The 15,881-nt window shown below is 42.0% G+C and overlaps 1 protein-coding gene across 1 annotated transcript in view; it reads right to left on the bottom strand.

Annotated features, from left to right (window-relative positions):
• The window catches only part of gabra3 (gamma-aminobutyric acid type A receptor subunit alpha3), a gene marked incomplete at both ends in the record, with an annotated part of 531,886 nt that overhangs the window by 420,686 nt on the left and 95,319 nt on the right, over positions 1-15,881 (bottom strand). The window contains one exon of the mRNA XM_079834053.1: positions 2,609-2,730. Coding sequence (XP_079690179.1) covers positions 2,609-2,730 — 122 coding nt within the window. The remainder of the gene's footprint in view (positions 1-2,608; positions 2,731-15,881) is intronic.

Raw genomic sequence — 15,881 nt, 5'->3', positions numbered from 1 at the left:
GTACTTGTAAAGTTACTTATAGTCAGTAGAATGTCTGTTGGGAAGCATTAAAAGAAAGAGTTAGCAGATATTAAGCAGACCGTCTACTAATACTCTAATGACTGCTAGTTGACATGTAGTTGCAAAATTACTTATAGTTAGTAGAATGAATCAAAATAGTGTTACCCTATTATTTTATAGATCTGTAAAGACAACAATTCACCACTAATGGCCAGTAAAATAATACATAATGCACAGAGGATAATCAATGTCAGACAGCTGTAACATATGACCTTCTGTATTTTTTTTAATCAATTTTGTCAATTTGTTTCCATTTCTTGCATGTACATGCCTCAAAAAAGGGCTGGGTCATTATGGTCCACTAGTTGACCGTCCAACAATCAAGACGATAAATAAGGTTTATCTAGATCTAGATTTTACAAACAATAAACAGTCGTGAATCATCCAGCTAATGACACACCGTATTAAGAATCAAGCATGAGTAAACACAAATTATCTCTTCATCACGGCACCTTTTAGTGGGTGTGATATATTAGGCAGCAAGTGAACATTTTATCCTCAAAATTGATGTGTTAGAAGCAGGAAAAATGGGCAAGCGAAAGAATTTGAGCAAGTTTGACAAGGGCCAAATTGTGATGGCTAGACAACTGGGTCAGAGTATCTCTTAAACTGCAGCTCTTGTGGGGTGTTCCCGGTCTGCAGTGGTCAGTATTCTATCAAAAGTGGTCCAAGGAAGGAACAGTGGTGAACCGGCGACAGGGTCATGGGCGGCCAAGGCTCATTGATGCACATGGGGAGTGAAGGCTGGCCTGTGTGATCCAATCAAACAGACGAGCTACTGTAGTTTAAATTGCCTAAGAAGTTAATGCTGATTCTGATAGAAAGGTGTCAGAATACACTTTGCATAGCAGTTTGTTGCATATGGGGCTGCATAGCAGACATAGCAGACCAGTCAGGGTGCCCATGCTGACCCCTGTCCACCGCCGAAAGCGCCAACAGTGGGCACTGTGGGATGTGCTGATCAAACAAGTCTGATCCATGGAGGCCCCACCTCGCAACTTACAGGACTTAAAGGATCTGCTGCTAACATATTGGTGCCAGATATCACAGCACACCTTCAGGGGTCCAGTGGAGTCCATGCCTTGACGGGTCAGGGCTGTTTTGGCAGCAAAAGGGGGACCAAAACAATATTAAGTCAAATATTAGGTCATAGTGTTATGCCTGATCGGTGTATATTATGTTTATTATATTTAATTATATATAAAATTATAAATACAGTCATCAGTGTTTATTTATTCAGCGTTTACTGTGCTAATGTTTAAGTGGGGAAACCTATCAAAATGAAAAAAACGTGAAATTCCAATACTGGTGCCATAGTAACCATAGATATTATACAGTTTACAGCTGCTCAGGAAACCCCAGGAGCTGAAACCCGATTATGGGAAGCGGCATTACATTTCCAACACAAGCTCTAAGAGGTTGACCAATCACAACAAACTGGGCCAACTGACCAACCAGAGGAGACTGGGCTTTTTGGAAAGGTGGGTTTTAAAGAGACAGGAACTAAAACAGAGTGTCTGAGGGTGAAAAGAGGTACTGCCGCAATGTTATTTGTTTTTTACTTAAACCGTGTAGATGTATTCTAGCAGATGCCAAAAATAAAAGTATGAACTTGCAAATGAGCATAATATGGGCACTTAAAAAATGTGTCCTGTGTGTAATGCATTGTAGGCCTTTAAAGTAATCTGAAATAAGTCAGCATGTTCCAGTTAGCAAATTTGATGTGATGAGTACTGTAATACACATCAGCATCTATGTAAAGCAGGGTGGAAATGGAAAGATTTGATGGAGCTTGAGAGAGGTGACTGGAAGGCGGCCAGGATGGTGGAGACAGCAGGACTCGGGCAGTTGAGGCAATGGAAGCCATCCAGTTCCACAGCAGTAGCCCACAGCTCTCGGTATGGCAATGTGACTTAGCCCATTTATCAAAAACATACATCTTGGTTTTTGACTGCCCACCGCTGGGCTCACAATTTAGGCTCTGTACTTTCAGAGGTCACTAGGGATTCCCTCTGTGAGACCTCTGTGGAGAAGGAAAAATATACACAGAGGGAGATAAACTAATGGATTCAGTGGGACATTTCAGCAAATGCCATTAGGAAATAGACTATAGTTTACTGATGCTCAGAAATCAGCATTTCATGGTAATGCTCTGAATCCAAAATGATCAGGGGATGCAATCAGCTTTTTCATTATGATTAAGTGAGCAATATGTGGGTGCACCATCACAGCAGTGGTCAGGCCTTCCTCCTTATTTTTTTTATATCAGAGATCTATAACACACAATGCTCCTGGGGCTTCTTACGCTTAGGATCTGTAAGTGATCTCAGGAGAGCACTGTTCTGTGACACATTTTGCTATTGATAAACATTACTGCCAAGAAAAGGTTTGACTGTTCCAAAAAATTTTGATCTGAGAGGCGTGAGATTTGTGGCAAGAAGTGTCAAAATGAAAGCAAGACTGAGAAAGATCATACTCCATCCACAAGCTAACAGTAAGGCCATCATGTTGACAATGAGAAGAACATGTGGACATGTATTTATCGTACCTCCTAGTCCGGGACGCAATCTGTTGTCATAACCATCCAGCAAGCGGTCCAAAATCCGTGTAAAGATGGTGATGTTGTCTTTGCTGTCATCTGGAATGGGTTCTCTGTGCCCGGTTACAGCCCTGTGGAGAAGAAAAAAGAAAGAGATTCAGGTCTCGTAAAGGAAGTAAAGGCCCCTATATACTCACGGCAAAGCTATTTTTTGTTTTCCGTTTAGGGGTAAAAAGTTGTTTTAAGTACGCAAGCTGTAGTACACAACAAAAATAACAGCTATGAGCTGTTCTGAAGAACATTGGGCAGACTCAAGAACAACCATCACAAAACAAAAAAACAGCCTTGGATCATCCAGGTAACGACACACAGCATTAAGAATCAATGGTTTATAAACTTATGAACGGGGTCATTTTAATAAATTCAGCCATTTTTTTGTCTTGTGGACTATAAGTAAAAACAAAAAAAAAGTAAAATATCTTATTCAACATGCATTTTGTATGGTCTCTCTTATTTTGTTAAAATTATTCACACCACATTATCGTGACCAGCTGTTGAAATAGTGTGTTACACGTCAATGAGATTGACCCGGAGGTATTTATAGCCTCGGCCGGTGACGTCATCGGCGCACCTGCTGCACAAGGCTATAAATAGATGAGCTCCAGCTGTAGCCATCAGGTCTTTTTGTTTTCAGACCACTCTGTGTTGGTGTATGAATACAAATCTTTGAAAAATATAAAATCTAAAAAATCTCTAGCAGACGTGGACACACACGATTACTGCTTTGTGTGTTTGTGGGAAGAGCATGTGGTCGCTGCATTGGAGTCAGGCGAGTGCCAGCATTGTGAATGGTTCACAGTGAAAATGCTGCATGCTCGGCTTGGCTTCTTTAAGTCCGCACCCGCATTACAATCATGGGGCTCTAGAATGGATTTGGCTGACGAGCAGGAGACGGGTCCGTCCCTTTTGACTGCTCGTTTACTAGATCCACATCTCTCCCCGTGTGATCCCAAAGCGCCCTCTGGTGCCTCTTCGGCTAGCGTGGGGGAGGAGGATAATGATGATGATGATGATGACTCTCTTGGGTCTGCGGACTCAGAGCGGCCACTTTTTGAGTGTTCCTCACACGATAATAAATCCGTCGAGGAATTATTAGAAGTGGTTACTCGCGCGGTGGCCAGGTTGCAGATTGACTGGCCCCGGGAACAAGAGATCCCCAAATGCAGTAAACTTGAGGATAGGTTTCTGACAGCTGGTGGGGGGGAGAGAATGCAACATCAGTCTCTCCCCTTCTTTGAGGACCTCCATGATGAGTTATCAAAGTCATGGAATAAACCATATACCTCGCGTGTGTTTGTGCCCTCGACGTCTACTTTTTTGACTATCGTGGGTGTGAAGGCACGCGGGTATATGGAGATGCCACAGGTTGAAGAGACGCTCGCGGGCTATCTCTCGCCTGGTTCGGCATCTTCGTTAAGAGACCTATCCTCCCCACGAAACCGTGTAGAACAACATCAGCGCTTGTGGGAAAAGCCGCTCAGGCTGGTGCTGTGCTGCACACCATGCGGATGTTACAGGCATACCAGGCTGACTTGAGTGTGTCTGTGTGTGTGTGTGTGTGTGTAGATAAGCTTTCAGCTTTTCATTATTTATTTATTATTTATCATATAATTATTATAATTATCATACCATTATCAATAAAAAGAGAAAGTCCTGATGCTCTTGCGCACAGTCTGGTGGGGGTAGCCACCCGCGGGATGGGGCATGTCATAGAACACCTGCTCACTCCGTCCCGCTACCCTCACGAAACCTCTCCACCTCCGCCGCCTCTGGCGATTTGGGGGGTAGTGGTTTCCAGCGAAATGTTAAATGTCCCGTGTCTAAATCCTGCTATTATCCAGGACACGGGACATCTAACATCCCCTCAAGAAGAAAGTGTTCAAATTAATACCACTATCAGAGAGTCTGGCAGCGTGGAAACTTCTGCCAGGCATTTCTGCATGGGTGTTAAGCACAGTACAGAATGGATACAGAATCCAATTGATTCGTCGCCCTCCGTGTTTCAATGGCGTGGTCTCCACTTCCGTGAGACCGGAGTCAGCGCACGTACTGTCACAAGAGTTGCAAACTCTTCTGAGCAAAGAGGCCATAGAACATGTTCCTCTTCCAGAGAGAGTCAGGCTACTACGGCAGATATTTCATGGTTCCCAAGAAGGATGGGGGGTTGCGTCCAATCTTAGATCTTCGAGGCTTAAACCTGTCAGTCAAAGCACTCAAGTTCCAGATGTTAACCGTAAAGACGGTCGTGTCGCAAATCCTACATCGTGATTGGTTCGTCACGATCGATCTGAAGAACGTGTATTTTCACATAGAAATACTGCCACAACACAGGAAGTTCCTGAGGTTCACTTTCGGGGGCGAAGCCTACCAGTTTCGGTTTCTTCCATTCGGCCTAGCCTTATCACCCCGCACATACACAAAATGCATGGATGCAGCACTGGCTCCATTGCGACTCCACGGCATTCGCATTTTGAGTTAAATCGACGATTGGCTAATACTAGCTAAATCACGAGAGATGGAACTTCAGCACAGAGACATCATGCTAGCTCATCTAGTTTCTCTCGGGCTGAGACTCAACACCAAGAAAAGCGTTCTTTCTCCTGTCCAGAGAACGACTTATCTGGGGGTAGTTTGGGATTCAATCACGATGTGGGCACAACTGTCTCTCACTTGAGTCAAGACCATTCTACATTCTATTATTCCTGAGCAAAGTCAGGCTAGGTCAAAATCTCACTATTCGTCAGTGTCAAAGATTGTTAGGTTTCATGGCTTCGGCATGCACGGTGATCCCTATGGGGCTGTTGCACATGAGGCTGTTTCAGTTTTGGCTCAGAGCCAGGGGGTTTCAACTCCCAGAGGCGCCACGGGCTTCGTACACTAACTATGTGGATCAGACCCCTGTTCCTTGCCTTGGGTCCCACTCTAGGCGTACCTTGTCGTCACAAACTGCTAAAGACGGACGCTTCCCTGACAGGCTGGAGTGCGGTCTAAAGTGGTCGTCCAGACCAAGGGGAATGGGAGGGTCATCAGCTCGATTGGCACATCAATTGCCTCAAGTTGATGGCTGTATTTCTGTCCCTGAAATACTTTCTACCCCAATTGAGGGGCTGTCATGTCCTAGTGCGGGTGGACAACAAAGCAACAGTCTCATATATAAATCACCAGGGAGGTCTGCACTCACAAAATCTAAACAGGATAGCGAGACAGATTTTTCTCTGGACCCAGGACAAGCTCCTGTCACTCAGAGCAGTGTACATTCCGGGGCAGTTGAATGTGGGAGCAGATTTACTGTCCAGACAGAAATTACAGATGGGGGAATGGAAACTCCACCCAGAAGTAGTCAACGAGATCTGGACCAGATTTTACAGAGCGGAAGTGGAACTTTTCGCCTCTTATCAGACAGCGCAATGTCCCCTCTACTTCTCTCTCGGTCACCTAGCCCCGCTGGGTCTGGTTGCGATGGCTCATACATGGCCCAAAATGCACCTGTATGCCTTCTCTCCAGTTGCTCTGCTCCCAGGAGTTCTAGCCAGGGTTCGCCAACAAGTGTCTTGCCTCTTATTGATAGTGCTGCGTTGGCCGAACAGAGTGTGGTTCTCGGACATAGTGTCTCTCCTCAACGGCTCGCCGTGTGCGATTCCGGCGAGGAGGGACCTTCTGTCTCAGGCAGAGGGCACGATATTCCATCCAGGCCCAACCTGTGGAACCTTCATGTTTGGCCCCTGTTGGGCACCAACTGAGGGACACTGGGCTTTCGCCTGCAGTTATTAAGACCATCCTAAGTGCTAGGGCTTCCTCCACTCTTTTATGCCAATAAATGGGGTGTCTTTGAAAGGTGGTGTGCGACACTTAATGCAGACCCAGTAAACTACCAGGTTGCTTCAGTTCTGGTTTTTCTGAAAGAAAAAATGTCATCAGGCACTTTCCCCTCCACTCTCAGGGTTTATGGGGCCACTCTATCGGCTTGCCACGTCCTGGTGGATGGGGTGCCGCTCGGGAGGCATCCTCTGCTTGCTCGCTTCATTCATGGGGCCAGGCGGTTGAGGCCCCCTGTAAGAACCAAGATCCCTTCATGGGATTTAGCTATAGTCCTCAAGGGTCTGGTTGAGACCCCCTTTGAACCTCTAGAATCAGCGTCTGACAAACTGCTGGCTCTAAAGATGTTTTTTCTTATAGCTATAACTTCTCTGAAAATAATTGGTGATATGCAGGATCTGTCAATATCGCAGTCCTGCTTAGACTTTGCCCCAGGCTTGGTGAAAGTGATTTTGCATGCTCATCCTGACTACCTGCCTAAGGTTCCTTTTTCGACTGTTCATCCTGTCACTCTTGAAACCTTCTGCCCTCCGCTGTTCACAACGCCGGATCAGTAGAGACTTCATAGACTGTGTCCCGTCCATGCTCTTCAGGCCTACGTCCACCACATTAGCCAGTGGCGTAAGGCGTAAGAGCAATTGTTTGTTTGCCATGGGGGCCGTAACAGAGGTTCTGCCGCCACCAAACAAACCATGTCACACTGGGTCAGGGATGCTATTGCTCTTGCCTATGAGGCGCACGGCCAAGCTTCGCCTGTAGGGTTAAGGGCTCACTCCATCAGGGGGGTTGCCTCTTCTACTGAGCTAGCAAGGGGTGTCCCCTTACAAAGTGTTTGTGATGCGGCATGTTGGTGCAGCGTGCAGCAGGTGCGCCAATGACGTCACCAGCCGAGGCTATAAATACCTCCGGGTCAATTTCATTGACGTGTTACCCACTATTTCAACAGCTGGTCACGATAAGACGTTCCCATATGCATAAACTTCATGCAGCATCTCATTCCACTTCATCAGGGAACAGGGTTACAGTCAAGTAACCCCAAGTGTTGTCCTGCATCTTTTTCATATTTGAACCCTCTCCAGCAGTGACTGTATGATTTTGAGATCCATCTTTTCACACTGAGGACAATTGAGGGACTCAAACACAACTAAAAGGTTTGAAAAGGTTCAAACATTCACGAATGCTCCAGAAGGAAACATGATGCATTAAGAAACTTTTGGAATTTGAAGATCAAGGTGAATCATACTTATTTTTTCTTTCGGGAAACATGTAAGAAAGGCAGTACTAAATTATTTTTTATTTATTTAAACAAAACAAGAAAAATCTGGACATCTTCATCTAGTTCAAAAGTTTTCAGCGAGTGAAAAACAAATGTATACTAATTTATGCTGATTATAGTCTTTGACAGACAGGATGTTGAAGCCACTCAGGCCGTCATTTTCTCCCTCTTCTCAGAAAGCAGACACATTCAAAAGATCCGATAGTTTGGGTTTTTCAGGAAATGCATGTACTCCCTGGACTGCTGCTTCTCGTAAATACTAAGTCTGCCTTTTTTCACCTCCGTAATATCACTTGTTTACATCCGTTTTTAAATATCAATGATGCTGAGACCCTAGTTCATGCTTTCATTACTTCTCGGCTTGACTACTGTAATTCTCTTTTCTATGGCTTACCCAACACAATAAATAAGCTCCAATATATTGAGAACTCCGCAGCTAGGGTTCCCACATATACAAAGAAATCTTCCAACATTACTCCTATTCTACGCAGACCCCAATGGCTACCCGTGGAGTAGGTGGATTTGAAAATAGATGGATCGTAAGGTAATCATTTATTTCTTAGCCGGCAAGTATCCAGTGAAGTAATTGATGCCCATGAGTGTATGTCGATGTTTTTAGTTCTTATATTCCCTTATATCGACAGCCAAGTTTTTGACGGACGTGATAACGTGCCTGATGGGTGAACTATTTGATTTTTTTTTTAAAGCGTTGAAGATATTTGAAATGTTTTTTTGCATAGTTCGTTATAGTTATTTTACAGAATTGTGTGGCTTAAATGACATGTCACTCAGAGACTGACATGTTTGGCTTGTCAAAAATGCGACATTCAGCTGTTCTGAAAATCAAGTGCATTTTTTTACCAGGAAAGGATTGGTTTTTAAGCACAAAGGTTTTTATTGTCTCTTTTAACATTTTTTAAAACCCATGAAAATGCTGATCCTGTTGTAAATAATAGTGAATAATCACTTTTTAAATCTGCTGTTCCATTATTACCCCTTAGCAGATTTTGAATCATATGCTGTACATACAGAAACAAACAAACAAACAAACAAACAGAAAGAAGGAAGGCCAGTAAACAAGAAGAGTCTTAAATAGAGGGATAGCTAGAGAGGGAAAGGATTTGAACTTGGTCAGCATCTTTGATCTTTCATTCTTTGAACATTGGAACAACTGGAACCCCCCTCAGGTAGGAGATGCAGTCATTATGAATGTGTCTAGGACCAGTCCTGGAAAGAAAATAACAACTTGGCTTAATCTAACGATCGAAACAACTCAAGCCTGACCACAATTCAAACTGGATCCCAGTTCTTTCTAGAATACACCCACTTTCCTGCTTCTCCTTGAGTCACATGATACCCACCTTTCATGTTTTTGTAAACCTCAGGATGCAATTCCTCCTAGTGTGACATTTTGTCTGTTTGAGTTTTGTTCGAGTTGGTTTTGCAGTGTTTCTTGTTCTGTTTCCTTTGTTTGCCTTTGTTGCTATGGTTGTTTATTGTTTAAGTTGCCACACCTTATTCTTGTTTCCTGTCTTTGACTATCCTTTTTAGATATAGCCCTGTTTTTGTTGTCCTTTGTCCATTTGCATCTTTATTTAATGGCTGTTCTGTTTGCTGTGTTTTGTATTCTGAATATCTGATAAGTGTTATTTTGAGGTTTTTCACCTCAAGATACGCTGTACCGATACTTTCCGAAAACAGCCGAGCTTGTGAAGGCGTGCAGTTGGCGAAGCTAAAGAGTCACAAACACACACACACACACACACACACACACACACACACACACACACACACACACACACACACACACACACACACACACACACACACACACACACACACACACACACACACACACACACACACACAATACATCATGGCATTATCCCTGGATAACTTTCGATTCACTATAAATTCGTGCTGCTGACATTATATGCACTTGCACGGCGGTTGCCAACAAAACACAGACATTTGATGCAGTTTCACTCACCGCCTGCGGTTTCGACTCATGACTGGGAACAAACAAACACACTTAAAGAACTCCGTTGCTGCTACAGAAAAACAAATGGCACCCACTGTTCCCTTAACCCTCACTTATTTGGGAAGCTGTTCAAGGTTATCTTTCCCTCACAACCAAAAACACACTTCTTTAGTGACATTGTTGATTTCGTGGTCTAAAAACAAAATGACAGCACTGCCGACGGCTTCCGTAACCCGAACGAAGCTCGTTGATGGACGTGCTCTTGATCTCTCTCTGGTTGATGTGTGTGCGCGCTCTTTTGGGAAAGTGCCCATACAAGCAATTCCGCCCTTTATGACGTAATACAGGGACATACTCAAAAAAAAACGTTCCGAAACTTATTTGAATCCTGAAGGAGTGTATTTGGCACAGAAATACTCCGTCATACATCCAACTTGTTTTTTTGGGGGGGTTTTCTTGGCAATGTCTAGCATGAGAATCCAACTCTTTAACAGTGTAAATAAGTCAGAATGCATGAAATAGCAGATCTAGCCTTTATTTAATTTGTGCCTCAACAATTGGTGACACCTAGGAGTCAGCTGATGGTTTTATCTGCATATTTATTCACACTACATGCCTTTTTAAAAGTTTTCAAATATTAAGCAGTGATTCAGTTCTATAGTATACTCAGCAACTCAACATTTACATTAGACTATGGACAGTTTCATAGCATGAGGGCATGCAAACCAAGTAAGTCAGTAGGAAAATTAGTTGAAGTGAAAAAAAAGTCAAGCGAAACAGAAAGAAAGACAGAAAAATTATAGAACTTATGTAAATCCAAGTGGATTAGTGAAACCTGTCACACAATTGAATATGGCTTTGCAGAAATCCCTGCTCTGGGATTTGACTGCATTATTTCCCAAAAGTTGCAAATGGGGTCTTGAATATGCAGCCAAGCCCTGTTTCTTTAATTACCTGAAATATGCAGAATAATTATGTCTTGCTGGGGCTGTGATTCCCTGATGAACAATGCAATGGCATGATGGAGGGCGTGATAGACAGAAAGTTGATGAGATAATGAGTGCTGTCCTCAATCAAGAGCTACGCTGGAAGCGACCTTGCACCAATTACATGCTGACCTTTAAAGGCCTTAAAATAGCACGTAAAACTGTTTAAAACGCATGTACAGCATGTGACAGTATCCCATTAGGTTTTGCTTAGTCCTCTTGTGGCAATTAAGTTCTAGCTGTTTCTGCACAACATTGTTTAGTCATTTTGGGGAAGAATGACACTGAGAGAGAGAACATGGAAATTATTCCATATTTTTAGCTGAAATGTGTTTGTACACCCAGGTGAAAAAGAAATATATTTCAATTGTGCTTTTTTGGACATATTTAATATATTTAAATTATACTATACTAAATGCATATTAAATAGTGGTGGGCATAGATTAATTTTTTAATCTAGATTAATCTAGATTCATTCCAAGATTAATCTAGATTAAAATGGCTCATTTGAATTCTGCCCGAAGGCATTCATAAAATGTGTGCTCGTAAGTGATCGTTTGTCTTTTTGTAGTTTGAATAATAAATAACTTCTGTCCCTTTAAGACCTGGCGCACACATGGATCCTGTGAGCTGGTTACGACTGTGTTTACGTTAAAACTCACCAAGATGGGCATTGAGACATTTTTGAGTGTATTTGACCATTGATAAGCTGGAAAAAGGAGCTAATTTTTGCACTTGTATGTCAGAGGCGGCTTTATTACGTTATGTGTATGTGCGCGTTTCAGATGCGAGCGCGAAATCTGCGGGGAATTAGTAGAATTAACGTTATGTGCAACCCCGCGCAAAATTCAGACCGGTCACACCAGTTAACAAAAATCCATCAGAACACGCGTTCGCAATGTTCAGAGGGTTAACTGGACTGAATGAGAGGAGGCGGGTGCGTGTCAACTCGCTGTCAGTCGGAGAAGAGAGGAGAGCGCAGCTGATATACTGTAGAAAATGAGTATTGTATCGTTTCAGATATTTCAGTATCGATACACAGCGAAATATGGATATTTTTGAAAACACAAGTAGGCATACACACAGGTTCAAAGACTCGTTCTCTCGCCCCCTACAGTGCAATTCGGCTAGGTATACATCCGCGCTAAAATATCAAGGTGAAAGTCGTCATAGCTTGCGTAGTATAGACCCATCTCCCAACCCAACTTTGAGAATAGATTAACGGGGATATTTTTTTTATCGCCCAATAAGAGTCTCACGTTAACGCAGCACGATAACGCTGATAGCGGCGATAACGGCCCACCACTAATATTAAATGTATTATTTTGAAACAACTTTAATATTCAGTGCATTTTAAAATATGTTTAAGATCTATTTTAAGCTATTTGCGATATATTTTAATATATTAAATTGTGCTAAAATGGAACAACTTTAAGTACATTTAGTGCAATTTAAATGTATTTCTTTAAAACCAATTTAAAATATATTTTTAATAATTATATTTAATGCACTTCAAGAACATTTTAATAGCATTTTTAGTACATTAGAAATGCATTAGTATTACACTATTAGTATATTTTAAAGCTGTTTTTTTTCAGTATTCAAAATGGTATAAAAAGGTGCAAAATTATTAAATATAAATGTTAAGACACGTACACACTTTGAAATCTAGAACACTTTAATGTACTATATCATTATACACATCACAAAATAAATTCCTTGGGTACATTAAAAAAGTACAGCAGCATACATAATCTCTTGACAAATACATTATAATAAATGAAAGATCAGAGAAATGCTATGGCAGAGCTATTTTCATCAACTTGTAGAACATTTGAGTTATACCTATGTTACTGAAAAGCACACTATGAATATGAAATCATTGAATAAAAGTTACTGGAAGCCCAGGTGAAAAAGACATACTATTAAATGTATTAGAAATGCAACTGAAATTCAAGTAGTATGTTTATATTATATTTGAATTGTACTAAAAACATACTCAAGTACATTTGTAATACATTTAATAGTGTCTTTTTCACCTGGGACTTTTTTTTTTTTTTTTTTAAGAGATCCCATGGTGTTAAGACTTGTATGGCTTAAAGGTCCCATGGCATGAAATTTTCATTTCATTAGGCCCCTAGCCTGAATATTGTCCCCAAGTGGATAGAAATGTTGATCGGTGTAAAACCGAGTTCTGGCTGTCTTTCTCTGCCTTTGAGAAAATGACAGGCCAGACGAGCCAATCCTGAAGTCTCCTGGTTTGACGTCCAAGCAGGAACGGTTACCTCCCTTTCCTCCGCCCAGAGAATCTGGCACGCCCATGCAAGCGCTATATTTGTGGCTTGTGAATGAGTGAACGCTGGCAGTTTCTCAGTGTTTGGATGTAAAAATGAAAACATAAGTCTTTTTTCAGTTCCTTCTGATCTGTGATCAGTGATTTCTGATGTGTAGCTAATTATTTATTATTCGTGCACACGCTGCAGCTTCTCTCTCTCCCGACAGAACGGTGTTTTCGTGTTTTCTATCTTGTGAGTGAGTATTTTTGTACGTCCTCGTCGCGTCTATCGTTTCTAAAATGTGCATACAGTCGTTTCTGCTCAACATCAACAGAGAAACATCTTTAGAGATAAACTTCACGCACACCGAAGCTCGGGCTGCACTGACAGGTCGGCCTACAACATCCCCGACCCCCAGTACTGCATCTGGCCCACAGCGGAGGCACCAAACGCGGGGCGAGATTAAGCAGAAGGGGGGTAAGCGTGGGGGTATCCGGCTAGGCTAGCCAGCTATCCCCACAATAAACTGGATTACACTCGATTACTGCGCTGTTGTGTCTTTGTTTGCGCTGTGTACTCAATGCGCGTCACTGACGCTTTTCATATGATAGGAGCATATCTCAAAATAATGCTATTATCAACACTTACTCGTAACTCGTTCATCTCGACAGCTGTAATGGTACTTTGCATGTGTTACAAAGTTGGTAATAATGATGAAGACGGACTCGGTGTGACTGGGACTCGTGTTTATTCAGAACTCTCAGATACAAACACAATAAACTTGCGCTGACTGACAGCGCTCTCATAACTCAGTAGTTACTATAAATAACTTTGTTAGCAATCGCTGAGCTCCTTCTCTGGTACGTTAGTGATGTCCGGTTCGCGAACGATCTTTCTTTTGAACCGGTTCTTTTTAGTGAACCGAATCAGTTCACCAAATCGGACTGAATCGTTCTAGACGGTTCGCGTCTCCAGTCAGCGCTGATCCATAATTTACTAAAGTTACTAACTTTCTGACATGAGTGACAGTCCCTCCGACTAGAAATAGACTAATAACCTGAAGTATATGCTGTAATTACAACCGTTCACTGAACTGAGACTGACAGAACTGATGTGAAGTGAACTCGGGTCCATCCGTCTCTCGGGCAGCAGCTCGTGCCTCGTAGACCTCGTTAAACCACGCCCCCTCCGCTCATTTCAAATCCAAAGATGTCAACCAATCACAACAGTGGGCGTTTTTACTGAAGTCTCACCGCAGACACGCCTCTTGAAACAGGGCAGTCAGCCACAGGGCAAACATCAGTATAGAAAAAAATGCCTTTTATTTCTAAATTATGACATTTTATGATGTAAAAATCATACTAAAAATATAAGTACACCTCAGGAAACATTATAAAATAATAGAAAAATGCCATGCCTTGGGACCTTTAATATAACATAAATTATGTCTCTTACTGAAATATGTAGTAGAAAACCCATGAAAGATCTGCGTTATTTAAAAAATCCATTATAAATTTGGACAATGGGCGGCGCCATTTTGTTTGCGTTCTAGGTTGATGACATAGAATGGTTGCACTCGGCAATCAATTGGCTCTACCTGTAGCTATTTTTACCACAACCCACCAAGAAAAATGTTCCAGAGTTAAACAAAACCAATCAATTGCTTTGTAGTTGCATTTAAAACACACGTGCACACAAACTCTCTCTCTCTCTCTCTCTATAATGAGTGTAACTTACAGCTGATGTACACACAACAGCTGTCCGAATTCACTCACTCGTTTTCATTCACTCATCAAGTGAACTTAGTGGATAACGTAGGGAATAGTGATTGAGGTTTTAGGGGGCAGAGCATTGAGACAGCATTGAGACGATTGAGACAGAGCAGTCTGTCAGATTGTGTGTGTGTGTGTGTGTGTGTTTGTTTGTGGGCGCGCACGCAATCTCGATTGAGACCCGGGCTGTCAGATGCGTGTGTGTGAGCGTGCACGCATGCGCCGATCTGTTGGTGTGTATTTGTGTGTGTGAGAGAGTGTTTGTGTGCACATGTTAGTTTGAGTGTGTTTTAAATGCAACTACAAAGCAATTGATGGGTTTTGTTTAACTCTGAAACATTTTTCGAGGTGTGTTGTGGTAAAAATAGCTACAGGTAGAGCCAGTTGATTGCCGAGTGCAACCATTCTACGTCATCAACCTAGAACGCAAACAAAATGGTGCCGCCCATTGTCCAAATATATAATGGATTTTTTAAATGGCGTGGATTTTTCATGGGTTTTCTCCTACATATTTCAGTAAGAGACATAATTTATGTTATATTATGCCATACAAGTCTTAACACCATGGGATCCCTTTAACAAACAAGCCTGCAAAAGGCTGAACCAAACGAAGAAACAGAAGAGTTTAAATGCCACATCATCTTCAAGTGGACGGTCACTTCGGAGTACGACTTGCATTTTCTGCAACTGAGGGCTTGCGATTCAGACACTGTAATGTTTGGAGACTTCTTTATCACAGGATCTGTGAAAGGGAAAAATTATTTATATAAAATTAATTAATGATTAACAGTTTGGCATCCATGTTTGAATATAATATTTAATATATAATTTACATAGATATGCATTACAATTTCGTGACTTCTCAGTTTACCTTTCAAATCTTTGTGTATATCTTCATCAAGCTTGTCCATTTGCATCCTCTTGTCTGTCGTCACTATACAGCACTCTATGAGTTACAATGAACATAAGATTAGAAGAAGACCAACAACACCAATTACAGTGAGTAGAGATTCATCAGTCACTGACATTGTTATTTGAAGCAATAATGCAACCTGTGTATTTCAAGATAGGTTGATAATAGAGTGGGGCAGGTGTGACCACTTTGTAGGCCAAAA

Source organism: Gobio gobio, assembly GCF_949357685.1.
Source record: "Gobio gobio genome assembly, chromosome: 14".
Taxonomy (NCBI): domain Eukaryota; kingdom Metazoa; phylum Chordata; class Actinopteri; order Cypriniformes; family Gobionidae; genus Gobio; species Gobio gobio.
Note: the sequence above shows the minus strand (reverse complement) of the source record. Positions and strands in the feature narration are given on the sequence as shown.